Raw genomic sequence first — 20595 nt, 5'->3', positions numbered from 1 at the left:
TTGTTCGTGTATGAACGCCAATTGTGAGACTTTTTTCTGTTTTAACGTTTATATCTTGGCTTTCACATAACCTGGATGAAAATTCAACTGGTTTCCGGTAATTAATTGACGAAACACCCTTCTCGTGCAAGACCGGAATCCAGTAAAATAGTCACGTGATTAATACGATTAGTTGCCCGGTTTCCATGACGTAATTTAAGAGCTATATATAGAATCACAGGGATTCCCAGATTTGAGTGTGCGTCGGGAGAGAGAGAGAGAGAGAGTGAGATCGTTGTACATAGTACAAATTGGATAAGTGTCGACTTCCCAAAAGAAAAAAACATTTCTTTGAGGGTAAAATATTATATTTTGGTAAAAAATTATATTTTTGGAGGGGAAATGGTATTTTTAGGGGAAAAATTCTGGTAGGGGAAGACGCCGAATATCGGCGTCACTTTCTTAGTAAAAAAAAAACCTGACCGTAATATACTCCCTTCATTAAAAAAGGACCCCATATCAGAAAAATTTGGTGTAAAGAATAAGTGAAAGGAACTGAAAAAGTGACTGCTGCATTTTTTGTAATAACAAAGGGCAATAACTTTGAAGTGCTCTGTATGATAGATACAGCTGATTATCAAACTTGGCTCCATTGACTGATGACAAACATTTGCAGAAATTCGGTGAAGATTCAATGAAAATTGTGTGGGTAAGAATGGTGATTGTTTCATTATTTGTACAAAAAGAGGGCAATGCTCTTACGTGCCTGTAAAATAATAGGCGTGTTGTTATTAGCCTCAATTGTATGTCAACAAACATTCCCAGAAAGTTTGGTGAAGATTCCATAACAAGAGGGCCATGATGGCCCTGAATCGCTCACCTGATAAACTGTAACCTCTATCATCTACAGGCAGTTTTACTATGATTTGACCAGACCTCTATTGTCTACACAAGGTTTTTCTATGATTTGACCTAGTTTCTGACCCCAGATGACTCAAATACAATCCCAATCCAGATTTCATCAAGATAAACATTCTGACCAAATTTCATAAAGATCTGATGGAAACTGTGACCTCTATTGTATACACAATGTTTTTCTATGATTTGAACTTGTGACCTAGTTTTTGACCCCAGATGACCCAAATACAATCCCAACCCAGATTTCATCAAGATTAACATTCTGGCCAAATTTTATCAAGATTGGATGAAAACTGTGACCTCTTCTGTCTTCACAATTTATTTTTAAACTTTGACCTAGTGACCTAGGTTTTGACCATAGATGACCCAAATTCATTCCCATCCCTGATTTTAACAAGACAAATATTCTGACCATATTTCATTAAGATCTGATGAAAACTGTGACCTCTATTGTCTACACAAGGTTTTTATGATTTGACCTAGTGACCTAGTTTCTGACCCCAGATGACCCAAATACAATCCCAATCCAGATTTCATAAAGATAAACATTCTGACCAAATTTCATAAAGATTGGATGACAACTGTGACCTCTATTGTCTACACAAGGTTTTTTAATTATTTGGCCTAGTGACCTAGTTTTTGACCCCAGATGACCCAAATACAATCCCTTTCCCAGATTTAATCAAGATAAAGATTCTGACCAAATTTCATGAAGATTGGATGAAAACTGTGACCTCTACTGTTTATACAAACAAATTGTTGACGGACGAACACACGCAAAGTTGGCTTTTTTAAAATAAAGCTCTGAAGTGCCTGATTCAAATTTGCTTGTTATTAAACTAGGCCTTCATTAAATGTCAAAAAATATTGCCAGAAAGTGTTGTGACAATTATATGAAAACACCCATTTGCCAAGTGTGTGCTATTAACATGTCCCATCATGAGAAATAATCAGGTGTTTTTTTTACTCTGCCTGGAAAAAGCTCCATTCTGCGGGTTAAAGGCAGGAAATTTTTGTCTAATCCTAATGTCATGAAATACCCTGCCTACCTTAGTTTCTTTATGCCTCTATTTGAGACAGCATCAGGCTACTCAAGGGCATTATAGCTTACATAATTATAATATTATTACAACTATTGATTATTACAACTGATTGCTAACCAGCCACATAATAGCCTGTTTGAAGGTCATGGTAACACAGATCATGTTTCATGATTATAAGATTAAAACTATTTTAGAAGAGTGCATACTTTATCAGTTTAGCAAATTTCAAATATTCAATCGAAATAATTTATTATAAGTGATTTAAGCAATCTTGCTGTTCATCAGTAAATAAGGATTGGAAATTTAGGCTTGAATTTACTTTAATAAGGGATTATAAACATCTTGAAGTGCGTGAGTGGTAAAGGGTTAAGAATGTATTGCAGCCTTTCCTAAGTAGAGTTGGGTGCATTGTAGCCTTACCTCAGTAGAGTTGGGTGGACGGTTGTTTACAAACATTGTAGAGTCCGAGGCCCAGTGTGAGACCCAGATGTTGGTGCTGACGAGGAGGGCCTGGTTGACCACCATCAGGAGGAGGGAGAGGGTCACCAGCAGGGGGCCGCAGGACGCCAGGTAGGACCGGTACACCCGCCATGACACCGAGCCCACCTCCCGGTGCTCCTTCTTGATCAGCTTGCCTGATGGGCTCGACTGGTCGTGTTCAATGACTGGAAGCAAGAGTTATGAGAACCTGACAGATGAAATTTATTGATGCTCAAGTTATCAAAGACAGGTACAATAGCTTGCCCAACAGGCCTGATAGGTGCTGATAACTGCCTACGCAGGAAAGATATGAGCCTCTCTCTAATTATGACAAAATGCTTGATAGAGTTGTCTGCTCTTGTTTATAGGTTGGGGTCATGTTGGTAAACAAGTATGCAAAATATGAAAGCAATATGTCAAGGGACAAAGAAAATATATGGGGTAGTACGAAAACTTAAACATTTGCACGCTAACGCAGACGCTAACGCAGACGGTCACGCCGACGTCGGGGTGAGTAGGATAGCTCCACTATATATATTTCATATATAATAGTCGAGCTAAAAAACACAATTTTATTTACCCAAAAGATACCTGACACTATAAAGTAACACAATCCACCCAAGTAAATTGTACAAAAAGAAAAAGGTCATGTTTAACAATAACATAAGAAACAAGAGATGTGTTTGTCAGAAAAACAATGCCTCCTACTGCACCGCTTTGAAGCCATATATTTGACCTTAAAGGATGACCTTGACCTTTCACCGCTCAAAATGTGCAGCTCCATGAGATACACATGCATGCCAAATATCAAGCTGCTATCTTCAATATTGCAAAAGTTATGGGCAATATTAAAGTTTTCGGATGGACGGACAGACTGACAGACTGACGGACAGTTCAACTGCTTTTTGCCACCCTACCGTGGGCATTAAAAGCATACAATTAAGAACCCTATTATTACTTGACCACAAGAGCTTACTTTTCTCATCTGTTTTTTCAATGAGGACTGATTTTGGTTGGTCAAGGACAACATCTGCCGGCTTCTTTGCGTCTGTCGTCATGGGCACCTCCAGCACCTGCCAGCAAGTACTGCTTAGTTATTACTGCTTTAACTTTTATCACATATTCATGATTTTGTGCACCTTAACAAATTGGTCAGCCTTATTCTTTGAAAATTGGGCTTTATGCAGTACATACCAGCTGATCAGGGACAAAACTTTCCACCTAAACTGGATTTTTACAAACAAGAGACTTCCTTTTAACTATAAAAACAAGCAAATTCATTGAATTGATATCCCCTGCCAATATGCTTCTGGACACAAAAGTGTTATATTTGACACTGAGGTAAAAAAGCATTTCTTTAAGTTACAAAGGGCCATAACTCCGATATTAACAGATGGTGTACAATGCCATTTGGCATGCATCATCCTCTTATCCATATATATACTCATACCAAGTTTCAATGAAATCCGCCAAAGCACTTCCAAGTTATGGCTCCGGACAAAAAAGTGCCGGACAGACGGACAGAAAGACGGAAGGACGGACAGACAACGCCAAAACAATTTCCCTCCGCCTATGGCGAGGGATAACAAGAAAAGCAAAAAAAGTTGTCAATGAATAGTCTGTTTGGACTGCACATAAGTTACAACTATGAAGAGTCCGACCATTAATGATTCTGGACAAAATGTAAAATTTATTACACCCAACATATTCAAAGTTTCAAGTATGTAACATGCCATCATTTTCAAACCAACCAATAACTAAATTAACAAGAAATGTGTCCACAGGACACGGATGCCCTCAACTGTAACTTTGTCACTACATAAAAGTATAACTGTGTAAATGTTTTGAGAAATACAGCGCCTACATTTTATTAAACTATTAGTTTGCTGCATAACAGGTGTTCAATATTTAAATTTTGTTGTTTGTTACATATGTCATCTGCTGCAGTTTGTAGATATTTTTTTCGGTCAAGGTCACAGGGGTCAAAATTTATGTGCGTACGGTAAGGCCTTGTCCATATACACATGCATACCAAATATGAAATTGCTATCTGAAGCGACATAGAAGTTATGAGCATTTTTCGAAATCTAAGCAAACAGTGTGACAGACAGACGGACGGACAGACGAACGGACAGTCCGATCACTATATGCCTTCTTTCGGAGGCATAAAAATGTCTTAGAATATCAAAATAAATCAGAAAGAAACATAAACTAGAGAGCGAAAAACATGCTTAATTCTTGAAATGCACTAAGTGACCCCATGACCTAGTTTTTGACCCGGCATGACCCATATTCAAACTTGACCTAGATATTGTCTTGATACAACTTCTTACCAAGTTTAGTAAAGATCAGATGAAAACTACTTCAATTAGAGAGCGGACACCATGCTAAATCCTTGAAATGCACTAAGTGACCCAGTGACCTAGTTTTTGACCCGACATGACCCATATTCGAACTTGACCTAGATATTGTCTGGATACAACTTCTGACCAAGTAAAGATCGGATGAAAAATATTTGAATTAGAGAGCGGACACGAAAAGTGTGACCGACCGACGGACAGTGCGAAAACTATATACCCCCTTTTCTTCGAAATGGGGGCATAAAAATCTATTGCTTCCTCCGATGTTAAAAGTCCTAGTCGCACCCTTAGCCTTGCTCTTGGAAAACTGGGCATAATGCATGTGCATTAGAGTCGTCTCAGATTAGCATGTGCAGTCAAAACAAGCTTATCAGGGACTACAATATCCCTTTGTTGTTGTTTTTTTTATTAAAGGAAGTCTCTTCTTAGCAAACATTCTAGTAAAGGCGGAAAGTGACATCCCTCATAAGCCTGTGCAGACTGTAAAGGCTAATCTACCACATGTACCATACTTACAGAAAATGTTTTCAGCCCAGTTATCCCATTTAGTGTGGCTTACCTTTCCGTTAGCCTCCTGGTTGAGTTTATCCTCACTGGAGGAGGAAGAGCTGACCTCACTGAGGTTGCTGGTGGTGCTAATCTGTCGCATGGTCATCAGATCCTCATGATCTTCCTGCAGTGTCTCTGAATCCTTTCTGCTGGTATCAGAGGGGGGAATAACGTAATACATATAGTCATGATGGCGTCGTTCATGCCAAGGAAGGTATTATTCCTGTTTTATACCCTTTAAAACTTGTATAATTTTTTTTAAATGCCGCTCACTTTCCAGGCATATCATACAGAAAGTAACTAGCATTTATTTCGTATTAATATTTGCTATATTTTTCAACTTAACTTGCTGCAAAATGTCTTACCGGAATGACCTAATTACAGCTCCACTAAATAAATGTGCCGTAGTAAAGTCCACTGGAATTTGAGCGTCATTTAAAAATTTAACAAAAGTAACAAGAAACCGTCGGAGACGGGTGATGCTCCCCAAAGTGTTTTTTTGTCACAATATTGCACTTAATATTCAGATAAAAGTAAATGTCTTGAGGGCACAGTAGTTGGTGGAACAAGAATATATTTATATAAAATTTCAAAGGGCCATAACTCTGTGAAAAATCATCCTACCAGAACCTGCTGATAATATGCACATCTCCTCTTGGTAGTGAAGCTTCCCTTTAAGTTTCATTGAATTCAGGTCATTAGTTGCTGAGAAATAGCCCGGACAAGAATTGCACTATATGTACAGTTAATGGAAAATTTCAAAGGGCCATAACTCTGTGAAAAATCATCCGACCAGAACCCGCTGATAACATGCACATCTCCCTTGGTACTGAAACTTTCCATAAAGTTTCATTGAATTTCGGTCATTAGTTGCTGAGAAATAGCCCGGACAAGAATTGCATTATATGTACCAGGGATCATATTTTCCCGCAACATCAATCGGTCCGGATATAAATGGGGAAACATATCCGAAAAATGTGTATCCGAAATCATGACAAATTACGTTAACATATATACCATTGATTTTGCCATTCATGAAGGTGGTACAATACATGTACAAGTAAAATTCCCTTAGGCATTTTTTTTTAACGGAACGAGTTTTCTCAACTGGTTTTATCATTTGGTATTTCATTGTTGTTGCTGTTTTATCAGACTTTTTTCATCGATGTCAATATTATTAATCTGTGTAAGTCTATACCAATGTTTAAAATTGTTGTCGACTCGATAATATCTTACAAACATGCACTGAACCAAACAAATGCCTGTGCGTATGTTGGCTACTGACAACAACAAACTAAATAATTAAGAAATAATTTGTTGTCAAATAACCCACGGCCGATAGTTTAGATGCGTAGGGATTTAAACACGAGAGCGAAGCAGTTGAAACGACGCATCTAATTTTCCGGTCGTGAGTTATTCAACAACAAAGTATAAAGTACACGAATTATTTCGATTCTAACACGGTTTTACTAAAGATTTATTCAATGTATATTATTTTTCTTGTGTACTATTTTGTGTGAAATTCCGTCCATAAAAATAACTTTCGGCTGTTCTGTCGATCAGATCCGCGACTTTCATTCATAATTATATTACCGGATTAATACGCTGGTGGAAAATGTATCGACATGTCATTAGGGTGTGTTAGCATGTACACTGTGTAATCGATTTCATGACATGGGAATTTTAATAGCAAACAGAATCGGACCGACTGTTTGGGATTTTCAATCGGTCTTTCATGACCCCAATCGGTCAAGGACCGACAAAACCGAAAAAAATATGATCCCTGATATGTACAGTTAATGGAAAATTTCAAAGGGCCATAGCTCTGTGAAAAATCATCCCACCAGAACCCGCTGATAATATGCACTTCTCTTCTTGTTAGTGAATCTTCCCATAAAGTTTCATTGATTTTCGGTCATTAGTTGCTGAGAAATAGCCCGGACAAAAATTGTGCACGGACGGACACACGGACGGACGGACAGACGAAGCGGTGACTATATGCTCCCCCCAAATTTTTTTTGGGGAGCATTATAAAAGGAAACGGCAGAAAGTTATAACCTCTCATTTATTTTTAAAGGTAATTTATAAAAGATTTAAGTGAAAACTGGTATTAAAGATAAAAAAAAAATACCTTGCCTTTTATCTTGCCTTTTAAAAACACTGATTAATAGCAAGATGATAAATAGTACACACTTTTATGTATGATTTTTTTGCATTACAAAATATAAAAGGGCTATTCTGTGATCTCTTTAATGCAGGTGCCTTAGTGTCATACCAGATTAGCCTGTGCAATCATGCAGGTGCCTTAGTGTCATACCAGATTGCAGGTGCCTTAGTGTCATACCAGATTGCAGGTGCCTTAGTGTCATACCAGATTGCAGGTGCCTTAGTGTCATACCAGATTAGCCTCTGCAATCAGCAACAACACTTTCCACCAAGACTCAATTTTTTATAAGAAGTGAATAACATTCAACAAGATTGTATAAAAGCAGACAGTGTCATTCCTGATTAGCTTATACTGCACAGGCTAATCTGAGACGACACTATAAGCACATGCTTTAAGCCATGTTTTTCAAGATTGCGGCTGGTATACTTACGCCTCTGCATTCTTGGCCTCCTTGAGAGCTTTTCTCCAGTTGTTGTAGATTTCTGGATGTAGTCTCTTCAGCTCTGACAGCTTGCCCTGGCACTCTATCTCACCTTCCTTCATCACCACAACCTGCATGTGGGAGACATTGGGGATTATTTTTTATCTAACCTCATCCAGGCTGCTTATTTTCATTGGCTAAGCCAGGTCACGTGCTAAGGGTGAATATTTTCATATAAGGTCAGGTGATATCTCAGCATTTAAGACATTCTTTTCAACAAAAATGTTAAATGATGTTTCAGAAATAGGAAAGATGAAGTCAATTAATATATACTGGCTAAGTTCAGTCTTGTTACTATGGTACATGTAAAGCCGTGGAAAGAATGGCACTCAGTTTAATGACTTTCACAGCATCTAACTTAACCAGTGTGATTTGAAACTAAGCTGACCCTCCTTGATTTGAAACTTACTGCCCTGTGTGATTTGATACCGGGAAAGAACTTGGAAACAAATTTCAAGCTACTACCTCCTGTGTCCTTGACATTTCACGTCTTGATCTCAAATCAACAGGCATCGACCCTTTCCTCACCAGCAATCAGCATACCAAGTTGATTGAAAGTCAAATAGTTCTCAAGATACCACTTTGAAAGGTCTTTTGAAGGAAAAACCGATAAGACAGCCTTCAAGTTTTTCTAGAACTAGACCAAAATATGCCCACACTTCTTTTAAGAAAGGCAGTCAAAATGCTTCCCAAAGGCTACATACACTGTGAGCGTAGTTGAGGTACTGCAGCTGATGGGTGACTAGGATGACAGTCTTTTTGCGTTGCAGCAGCTTCTTCAGCACCACCTCCTCAAACACGTGACGACCTACATGGGCGTCCAGCGCTGAGAATGGGTCGTCCTACACAACACACAAGTATATGAGTCATGCTATGGCAAAACTGGGCTTAATGCATTGTGTAAGGTGTCATCCTTTAAAACCCTGTGTGGACTGCGCAGGCTTATATGAGACGACACTTAACACACATGTATTAAGCACTTTTATCTTAAAGCTATGCTCATTTCATAGTATTATCAGATGCTAACACAGGGCTAAAATGGCAGTCCAGCACCAAAAAAGTGTCTTCCTATGTTAATGTTTTACACATTTGTTAAACATACTTCTACAAATAAAACTGCAATAACGAATTATTCATTACACATGTAATATTGATTGAGATAAGCAAAAATAGATTTTATGATTAACAACACATGGCTTTGTAAATGTTTTAAGATTTAGATGTTGTTTCTATAAATAAGTTGACTATAAGTCCACTTGAAATTTGTGTTTAAAGACATTGTTTCAGACCAACCAAAAAACACACACAAATTAATAATTTACAAACATTTCCAGATGATTCCTGAACAAAAGAACAGGGCACTGCCTAAAAACATACACACACACACACTGCTTCTTGGATTAAAATGATTTTTAAAGTGTAAGTCTGATAATAACTGGATCTAAGCTGCTCGACAAAAGGGGTAATAACTGCCTGGCAAACACTATATAAATAATGGGCCATAACTCTATGTTTATCAGATACTTTATTTGATCATTGACCATGGCTTATATAATATTCCATCAATGTACAATTGAAACAATGTCATAAGCATGACATATACCTTTGATAGATAAAAAAAAAACGCCAACATTGCTTAATGAGCTTTTTTGATATAGCTGATTAACAACAATCTGCCTAGTTACCATGACAATAATGTCCGCACTGGAGTACAGGGCCCTGGCTATACACACACGCTGCTTCTGACCCCCGCTTAGGTTCACACCCTGAAAACAACAACAAGAGCTTCAACAATAACAACAAGATCTTTTTGAACATTACAAGGTTAATGCTACATGAATATATGGACGTTTGAACTGACATTCGCATCTGTGTGTAATAAATCTCCACCTTGATTAATGTCATATACAAATTTTGAACAGTGTAATGGACAAAAATATACGTCCGTCGCAAAATATCGACCCCATATCTGGAAAATTTTGTACAATTTCCTAACAAAACAAGAAACCGTCAGGGACGGGTGATGCTCCCCAAAGGTTTTCTTTTGTCACAATATTGCAATATATATTCAGATAAAAGGAAACGTCTTGAGGGGCATAACTTTGGACAAAATAATACGATGGATGGTTTGGCAACTTAAAAATTTCAAAGGGCCATAACTCTCTAAATAAATCATCTAACCAGAACCCACAAATAACATGCGCATCTCCTCAAGGTATTTAAGCTTCCCATAAAGCTTCATTGTATTCCAGTCAGTAGTTGGGTAGAAATAGCCCGGACAAGAATTGCACTATCTGTACAGTTTATAGAAAATTTCAAAGGGCCATAACTCTCTGAAAATTCATCCGACCAGAACCGGCTGATAAAATGCACATTTCTCTTGGTGGTGAAGCTTCTCAAAAAGTTTCATTGAATTCCCGTAACAAGTTGCTGAGAAATAGCTCGGACAAGAATTGCACTATATGTACAATGGAAAATTTCAAAGGGCCATAACTCTGTGAAAAATAATTCCACGAGAACCGGCTGATAATATGCACATCTCCTCTTGGTAGTGAAGCTTCCCATAAAGTTTCATTGAATTCCGGTCATTAGTTGCTGAGAAATAGCCCAGACAAGAATTACACTATATGTACAGTTAATGGAAAATTTCAAAGGGCCATAACTCTGTGAAAAATCATCCGACCAGAACCCGCTGATAATATGCACATCTCCTCTTAGTAGTGAAGCTTCCCATAAAGTTTCATTGAATTCCGGTCATCAGTTGCTGAGAAATAGCCGGGACAAGAATTGCACTATATGTACAGTTAATGGAAAATTTCAAAGGGCCATAACTCTGTGAAAAATCATCCGACCAGAACCCGCTGATAATATGCACATCTCCTCTTTGTAGTGAAGCTTCCCATAAAGTTTCATTAAATTCCGGTCATTAGTTGCTGAGAAATAGCCCGGCCAAAAATTGTGCACGGACGGACACACGAAGCGGCGACTATATCCTCCCCCAAACAAATTTTTGGGGGAGCATAATAAAGTAAAGAGAGATAAAACAGAATTGTAATAGTTTTGCTTTGTTTATTTACACAACGAGAACAAGTCTAAACAGCCTGGTGTGAATGAGGCTGGTCATCAAACTTGGCCTCATTGTTTATCAACAAACATTTCCAAAAAGATAAAAGAAGATTCTATAAAAAGAGTTTAAGAGGAGAAAAAGATAATTTCAAAATTTTGTACAAGAAAAGGGCATGAACTCTGATGTTACAGGTGAGAATCCGCTGGTAATTGAACTTGCCCTTCATTTTTATGTCAACAATCACTTTCAAGAAAGTTAGGTGAAGACTGTATTAAAATGAATTTTGAGAGCCCACACAATTAATGTGCAGCCAGCCCATCAGCCAAGGGTATTCCCATAACACTACCATCAAGAGACAAGTGTACATGTATACAAAAAATTCAAATAACAATGTTAAACCCTTTCCTACTTAGATACGTATTTTCATGCATTTGTAGTCCATTAGAAAGTTACATTTAATTTAAGAACTTGACTACCAGATTCAAGTTTTTAAGACTTCATCTCCAAACCTTGGATGCTGATAAGCAGCAGACAGCATTAAACCTGAACAGCCTGCGAGTTACTCGCAGGCTGTTCTGGTTTTATGCTGTTTGCACATAGCCATTTTCACTTTGCTTCTTAGTGGTAAGGGTTAAGGTATGTAAATTTTATCCGGCATAATTGCCACCTTCTCTCCTATCTCTGTTCCATCTGCTGCAGGTAGGCTGTCAATATCTGGTTGCAGTGCACAGCATTCTATAACCTTCTGATACCTGCCGACATGTAACACAGTTTGTACAAGATGTTGTATAATGCTTGGGGTATTTTGTCTGAAGTTCAGATGTACTTTGCCCACAAGCAGTATTTAATGAACAAAGAATGTATGATAATACATTTATATATTGAGGTAATATTTCATAATTAACCGGACATTGACAAAAAGAGTTCAACACGTTAAACTGCGTTATTGTAATATGAAATTAACACATAAAAATAAACAGTTAAATTATTATACATGCATTCTTTTCATAACCTTCTTAAGATTAAATATTAATGAAAGTATTTACAAACTAGAGCTTTAACACAGACGTGACGTATACCCCCACGTGCCACATTGACACAGACTATTTTGCATGCTGTCTGCACAAAACAAGAGAATATAATTTATAGCGATTTTTAAGAATTATTATGCCATTATCATTTATGGCCATTTTGACCTTTGAACTATTGAATTATTTCGCATGACACGCCTTCCAATGACTGTGAACAATATTAATGTACAGAGTCATTTTAAAATCTCACAATGAATGACATAGTTATTGCCCGGACAAGCTCATTTATGGCCATTTTTCACTTTTGAACTCCAAGTGTGACCTTGACCTTGGAGATATTGACTTAATTCTTTCGCATCTATCAACGATTGTGAACAAATGTTCCAAGTAATTTTAAAATCTCACGATGAATGACATAGTTATGGCCCGGACAAGATCATTTATGTCCACTTTTGATCTTTGAACTCACAGTGTGATCTTGATGTTGCAGATAGCTACTTAATTATTTTGCATGACACACCGTCCAATAATGGCAAACTAATGGGCCAAATGATTTTTTTTTTTAATCTCACAATGAAACAACATAATTATGGCCCAGACAAGATCATTTATGGCCATTTTTGGCCTTTGAAGTCAAAGTGTAACTTTGACCTTGGAGATATTGACGTAATTCTTTTGCGCGACACACCTTCCAAGGATGGTGAACAATTGTGCCAAATGATTTTACAATTACACAATGAAACGACATAGTTATGGCCCAGACAAGCTTATATATGGCCATTTTTGACCTTCAAACTCAAAGTGTGACCTTGACCTAGGAGATATGGACGTAATTCTTTTGCGCGACACACCGCCCAATGATGGTGAACAAATGTGCCAAATAATTTTAAAATCTCATAATGAATGAAAAAGTTATGGCGCGGATAAGCTCATTTATGGTCATGTTTGACCTTTGAACTCAAAGTGTGACCTTGACCTTGGAGATATCTACATAATTCTTTCGGGCGACACACCGTCCAATGATGGTGCATAAATGTGCCAAATGATTTTAAAATCTAACAATGAACAACATAGTTATGGCCGGGACAAGCTCATTTCTGGCCATTTTTGACCTTTGAACTTTAAGTGTGACCTTGAACTTTGAGATATTGACGTAATTCTTTAGCGTGACACACCGTACAATGATGGTGAACAAATATGCCAAATGATTTTAAAATCTCACAATGAATGACATAGTAATGGCCGGGACAAGCTCATTTTTGACCTTTGAACTCAAAGTTTGATCTTGACCTTGGAGATATCCATGTAATTCTTTTGCGCGACACACCGTCCAATGATGGTGAACAAATGTGCCAAATGATTTTGAAGTCTCACAATAATCGACAAAGTTATGTACCGGACAAGCATTTGACCTTTGAACTCAAGGTGTGACCTTGACCTTGGACATATCGACGTAATTCTTTCAAGCGACACACCGTCCAATAATGGTGAACAAAATGTACCAAGTGATTTTAAAATCTAATCATAAATTACATAGTTATGGTTCGGACAAAATTTCTGTTAAAAACACACTAAGTGACCCCCTGACCTAGTTTTTGATCCGGCATGACCCATATTCGAATGTGACCTAGATATCATCTAGATACAACTTTTGACCAAGTTTGGTGAAGATCAGATGAAATTTCGGGACAGACCGACAAATTGACTCCTATATAGCCTCCATTACCAATGGTAATGGGGGTATAAAAACTATAATACAAGACTGTAATAATAAACAACATTTTTTACAAGAAAGTAGTACAAGACCTCCAAAATAACAGTACATGTATGTCTGAAAACACATTTGTTTGGCATTTTCACTAGGACAACACTGACCTTTTCCAGGAATAGGGGCTTCCAAAAAGAATATTATCCTTCAGGGTTGTATTCAGTAGCCAGGGCTTTTGAGCGACAAGGGCTATGTTGGAGTTTCTGTGCAAAAAAATATCAGACATAGACATTTATTATTCCCTGAAAAAAAAGGCATGGAAAAAAACTACGAAATTGTCAACATAACAGCATGGTTTCATTTGAAAATCTTACTTAAAGACAGTGTATGTGAATAATCAACTATACAATATAAATACCACTTTGGGGCTTAATGCATGTGTCTTAAACTCTCTTTTCCCATAGCGAGGCTCATATATGTGTCTTGTTCTGAGAAAACTGGGCTTAATTCATGTGCGTAAAGTGTCGTCCCAGATTAGACTGTGCAGTCCGCACAGGCTAATCAGGGACGACACTTTCCGCTTAAACTAGATTTTCAGTAAGGAGGGACTTCCTTGAAACTAAAAATACAATTAAAGCGGAAAGTGTCGTCCCTGATTAGCCTGTGCGGACTGCACAGGCTAATCTGGGACAACACTTTACGCACATGAATTAAGCCCAGTTTTCTCAGAACAAGACACATATATATTTCAATTAACTTCCAATGCATGTTTTAAGTTAAACACGAGGGCATTTATGGCCCTTTAGAGTGCTAATCTGTGTTCAAGGTACAACTGTTTGATCAATAAATGTGACTTCTCATGTGGCACCAAGGTTTTTCTAAGATTACCTGGTGATTTGTTTTGTGTTTTAGATCAATTGATCAAATTGAAATTTGGCTAAGATCTTGTAAAGAAAATTATTCTGAAAAATGTTCATCAAGAATAAAGAAATGTGGCTTTTAGTGTTTACAGGGTTTTTTAAAATCCGACCCTCAGAACTAGTTTTTGACCCCACTTAACAAAGATATTGAGACGGTAAACATTTTGGTGACATTTCATCAACATGAACACAACACTGTGGCCTCTAGAGTGCTTATCTCATGAAAATTCATTGTTTTGTCTCACCTGCACCATGTGACCTTGCCTGCGACTTTGAGCATCTCTCCAAGCATCGAACACACAAGAGACGACTTCCCACTTCCTACTGTGCCCACCACCATCACCAGCTTGCCTGTAATAGAACATAGCATACAAGTACATTGTGTAAAATGTCTATGTTAAATTGGAGTCATCTGGACTTAATGCATGTGTGAACAAATGTCATCCCAGATAAGCCTGTGCAGTCAACTAAGGCTAATCAGGGATGATACTTTCTGCTTTTCTGGTATATTTTTCATTTGAAGGAAGTCTCTTTTTAGTAAAAATCAAGTCAAGGCATAAAGTGTCCTATCTGATTAGCCTCTGCAGACGACACAGACTAATCTGGGAGAACACTTAAAGCACATGCATTAAGCCCAGTATTCCCAAAACAAGGCTCACTTGGTTACCTTACTTAGCTGGAATATGTGCATGAGTAAAAAAAGACTATGCATAGCATGGTGCCTCCAAATCATTTAAGGCAAGTTATTTTAAATTGCATGAACAACCATACGTATTGTAAGAACAAGTTGTGTATCGACTACAATCAAGCTTTTTCATGTATGCACTCCATATGTGAGAGGGTGGCTATATTGGGAACCTCTGGTAAAGGCATATGCACAATTCACCACAAAGATGATAAAGTAACCTTTCTCCTATTACCAGATGAAAATTGATAGTATAACAGTGAAAGAATTGGGTTTAAAAAAAATATTGCAGAATCTGTTTTTGTAATGTACGTACAAACAAAATTGTCAAAAAATGCGATATTTTATATTTATTAATGGAAAAGGAAAGGAAATAATAGGATAAATAGAACATTATTTGAGTTTTGAATAAAGATCAAGTTTATCATGCTCTGCTCGAACCATGGTAGGGCTTGGCAAGCCTCGCACTAACATGGTTCTAAGCCTTCTGTGATTAACTTGATCTTTATAAAAAACTCACACAATATTCTCTATTTCTCGCATTAAACTTGTCAAGTTATAGATAATGGGGTGATTATGGAAGCACCTCAGGCGAGTTAAGTATGCTACCTTTCTAAAAAGGCTCATCAAAACATTTAACTTATAACAAATGCAGGGGACTTAAGAACTATTTGTTTCACTGATTTTAGCATTCAACTGGCAGAAAACAGAAGATATGAGCTAAAAATCAATCCCCAAAAAAACTTGAAATGAAAAACAGTTTGAAACATGAGAAAAAGTCATTCATGGGCTGTAAATAAGTTTTATTTCAGAAAGTGACCTGTAGGTGGGTCAATACCTAATGACACAAGCAAAGCTCTACAGGAAACATTTATTACACACAAATGACATATCTATACAGTAGACTTGCTTAGAACAATATTTTCCCACCTGTAAATGTGAAAGTAATTTTTATAAGATTGATGTCTTATTCCAACTTCTCATAATTGTGGGTTTTAAAATATTGTTTGCATGTGCCTAAAGCCTCATCCCAGATTAGCCTCTAAAGTCTGCACAGGCTTATCAGGGGCAACAGTTTCAGCCTAGACTGGACTCCTATAAGAAACTGTTTTATAAAAATCCTCATACCATGTGGGATTTTCAGTTGGATGTTCTTCAACATGGGCTCTCGTTTCTCCAGATCCCAGGAGAAAGAGCCATCTGTGATCTCGAGTGCGTATGGCAGGTCATCATACTGCGTCTCCTCGATGGATACGTTGCTGTGGTGACGACGTCGCTGATGATGATCGCTACCAACTGACAATGAGATGGCTGCAAATTGCAAACCAGAGTATAATGCTGTAATATGCATGTATGAGCAGAAATAACAAGATGATTGTTCATCGGTCATGGATGAACCAATCTAACAATTTTGTATAAAAACTCCAACTATGTCAAAATCAAGCTGTTTTCTAGACATTTTAGGAAAAGGACAGACGATAAACATGATATTCTGTCTCGACATAGTGGTTTTTTGTTGTAAGGCATTTAAAATTTCATAATGAATAATAAATTACAATATGGACTCACTTTTTGTAGCTAATTTTGACTTTTTACCTTTATGTGTAACCTTGAACTTACAAAAAGATAGACAGGTGTTACATCCGACATGCCTGCCGTCTCCTTTAGGTATTCATAAGTAGTATCTAAGTTTAATTGGGATTACAGTAGACTCTCTGTAAACCGGACGGTCTGGGGACCGGCCTGATCATCCGGTTTTTAGAGAGTTCCGGTTTGCCAAGAGTAGGCATATTGCCGAAATATACATTGCATGAATTGTGCACAAAATCATATAAGAATAAAACAAACTGCATACATTTACATGTACCATGTGATAACTGTACTCATGTAATGTTTATGTTTAAAGTAATCTTTAAATAATGTGTTTGTATTCGATTAAAAGCAAAAAACATTCCATACCTACTTTTTAGATTATTAATACTGAAGATGCATTTGAAATTACGAAAAGGCAATGAATAAATTTGCAGACAGATGGATGGATATTTAACGGTCATATTTCTCACAGTTTTATCTGACAAACAAACAAACAACCATTCAAGCGTTTGAAAACATGTCTTAACAATCTTTTAAATTACCCGAGAAGATCACAAGAAAATGATCGTTGCAACGGCATGCATTAATTTTATAATTAAATTGTTTATCATAAGCTTAATAAAACGATCGCGTCAATCACTTTTTGGTGTTACCGCACATCTCTAATAGACATTCACAGTTTGTTTTACATTATTAAATCGGACTTCAATAGCGCGGTAACGACTTGACACTTTTATGGTATGTTTAATCTGATTGTTGATAATTGCGCAAGCGGAATGCGTGACACCGCATGCGCCGTGCTGACTAGGTATTGTAATTTACACGCCTCGGGCATCTTGATCATTTGGACCGTCCGGTGTACTCAATGTATATTACGTTGAAAATGACCAAAGTCACGGAGATATCCGTTCGGTTTCCGGTTTTGAGAGAGTTCGGTTTATTCAACATTTTTTAACAAAGAAATAGAAGGGGAAAATACGGGACTTTCCCGACCGTTCGGAATCGGGAGATTTCCGGTATTCGGAGAGTCCGGTTTTGGCAGAGTCTATTGTATATACATGACAGAGTTACTTTCCAGACAAGCTGTTTTATGTCCAAATTTAAACTTTGACCTCAGATTTTCATTTTTGAGTACCGGTGGTCAAATTTACATATGCCAATTTATTTTTCAAATTCCACAACATATGACAAAGTTATGGCAGAGATAACAAATTTATCTAGTTTACATTTTTTTTTCATAAAAATATTGCAAAAATTTGCGGGGATAGGAATACTCGTACAGATATCTAGACAGTTTGGAAACTACATGTCTCTTTGGGGGCATACAGAATATGCAACAAACAATTTCAATTATGATTTCCTAGAGTTATTATGAATATGTTGATTGTGTGTTCAATTATTAACTAAGCAAATCATTATTTACATGTAGAAGGCAAGCAAAAGGGAAAACACAAACACTTTTGCATGAAATGTGACAAAAATCATCAATACTTCTTATTCAATTTTTGTGTACAGATAAGTTGAATTTGTTTTAAATATATTTTCTTGCTAACTTTGTGTAGACAAAGTTGAGGAAACGAACTGTGTTATAAACAAAATTCCTTGCATACATATATTTGGCAATTGAAAAAACCATCAGCACTTTATGTTAAACAAGAGGGCCAAGATGGCCCTAGTTCGCTCACCTCAGAGGAGTCGGTTCATTCAGTCTTTACCTAATGTCAAACTTGACCTAGATATTGACCAGACAAACATCCTGGTCAAGTTTCATCATTATTGAACCAAAACTCTGGCGTAGTGATAGTAAAAAAATGTGACTTCTATAGTGTTCGATCACAAGGTTTCTCTCTATATAGTCACATAAGGAAAACTGCCCCACCCCCCTGGCAGCCATGTTTATTGACCCATCGGGACCATTTGCAACCTCATCTGAGATATATATAAAACAAATCTATTCACCAAGTTTCATGATGATTGGGCAAAAAATGTGACTTCCCCCCCCCCCCCCCCCCGAAAGCCATGTTATTCAACTGACCGGAACCATTTTCCAACTCAACTCTTGTATCAAGGAAACAAAATTTAATTTAATTCTGACCAAATTTCAAGAAAATTGGGCAAAAAATGTGACTTCTAGAGTGTTCACATGTTTTCACTATATACATATAGAGAAAAATGCCCCGCCCACTGGTGGCCATGTTTTTTCACTGATCTGGACCAATTTCAAACTTGTCCGACATATCAATAAAACCAATGTTTTGATTAACTTTCATGATGATTGCGCCAAAATTGTGACTTCTAGAGTGTTTACAAGGTTTCTCTATAGACATATAAGAAAAACTGCCTCGCCCACTGGCGGCCATGTTTTTCAATGGACCGGAACCACTTTTGAACTCAACCAACATATCATTAAGACAGACATATAGACAAAGTTACATGAAGATTGGGCATTAAATGTGACTTCTACAGTGTTTACAAGCTTTTTCTTTTTTTTTGACCTAGTGACAAAGTTTTTGACCCAGCATGACCCAGTTTCAAACTCGATCAGGATATCATTGGGACAAAACTTCTGACCAAGTTACATGAAGATCGGACAATAATTGTGGCCTCTAGAATGTTTACAAACAAACAGACAGACGACGGACAAAGACCAGTCACAAAAGATCACCTGAGCAATCAGGTAAGCTAAAAACAAGAGCTGTCACCATAGGATGACATATGCCCCCTATAAACGCTTTGATAGAAGTTATAGTATATTTTGAAACCTAAACGCAGATTTTGAAACCTAAACGCGGACCCTAAGTTCAAGGTCAAGGTCACTGGGGTTAAGATTTGTGTGCGTATGGAAAGGCCTTGTCCATATACACGTGCATACCAAATATGAAGGTTATATCTCAAGGGACATAGAAGTTATGAGCATTTTTCGAAACCTAAACACAGATTTTGAAACCTAAACGCAGACCCTAAGTTCAAGGTCAAGGTCACAGAGGTACAAAAATGTGTGCGTATGGAAAGGCTTTGTCCATATACATATGCATACCAAATATGAAGGCTATATCTCAATGGACATAGAAGTTATGAGCATTTTTCGAAATCTAAACGCAGATTTCGAAACCTAAACGCGGACCCCAAGTTTAAGGTCAAGGTCACAGGGGTAAAAAATTGTGTGCATATGGAAAGGCCTTGTCCATATACACATGCATACCAAATATGAAGGTTATATCTCAATGGACATAGAAGTTATGAGCATTTTTCGAAACCTAAACGCAGATTTCGAAACCTAAACGCGGACCCTAAGTTGAAGGTCAAGGTCACAGGGCTTAAAAAAATTGTGCGTATGGAAAGGCCTTGTCCATATACACATGCATACCAAATATGAAGGTTATATCTCAAGGGACATAGAAGTTATGAGCATTTTTGGAAACCTAAATGCAAAGTGTGACGGAAAGACGGAGGGACGGACGGACGGACAGACGGACGGACAGTCCGATCACTATATGCCCCCTTTTCTTCGAATGGGGGCATATAAACATCCTACCTCGAATAACAATTAACACATTAATGAAACACAACTACACTGTGTTTTTATGAAAACATTAATAATCAAAGGAGGGTAA

At 37.4% G+C, this 20595-nt stretch overlaps 1 protein-coding gene across 4 annotated transcripts in view; it reads right to left on the bottom strand.

Annotated features, from left to right (window-relative positions):
- The window catches only part of LOC127850349 (ATP-binding cassette sub-family C member 9-like), an 80160-nt gene that overhangs the window by 23632 nt on the left and 35933 nt on the right, over nt 1-20595 (bottom strand). For 2 of the 4 annotated variants that reach the window (XM_052383326.1, XM_052383341.1), the window contains 10 exons: nt 16517-16699; nt 14949-15054; nt 13951-14046; nt 11712-11796; nt 9663-9743; nt 8682-8819; nt 7927-8048; nt 5340-5478; nt 3397-3493; nt 2361-2605 (listed from right to left, as the gene is read on the bottom strand). In XM_052383326.1, the coding sequence (XP_052239286.1) occupies nt 2361-2605; nt 3397-3493; nt 5340-5478; nt 7927-8048; nt 8682-8819; nt 9663-9743; nt 11712-11796; nt 13951-14046; nt 14949-15054; nt 16517-16699 (1292 nt within the window). The remainder of the gene's footprint in view (nt 1-2360; nt 2606-3396; nt 3494-5339; nt 5479-7926; nt 8049-8681; nt 8820-9662; nt 9744-11711; nt 11797-13950; nt 14047-14948; nt 15055-16516; nt 16700-20595) is intronic. The other 2 variants (XM_052383334.1, XM_052383342.1) reach the window with 2 other exon arrangements.

Source organism: Dreissena polymorpha, chromosome 1, assembly GCF_020536995.1.
Source record: "Dreissena polymorpha isolate Duluth1 chromosome 1, UMN_Dpol_1.0, whole genome shotgun sequence".
In the NCBI taxonomy this organism is placed as follows: Eukaryota; Metazoa; Mollusca; class Bivalvia; order Myida; family Dreissenidae; genus Dreissena; species Dreissena polymorpha.
The sequence above is the reverse complement of the archived record's forward strand: the minus strand, read 5'-3'. Positions and strand labels throughout refer to the sequence as shown.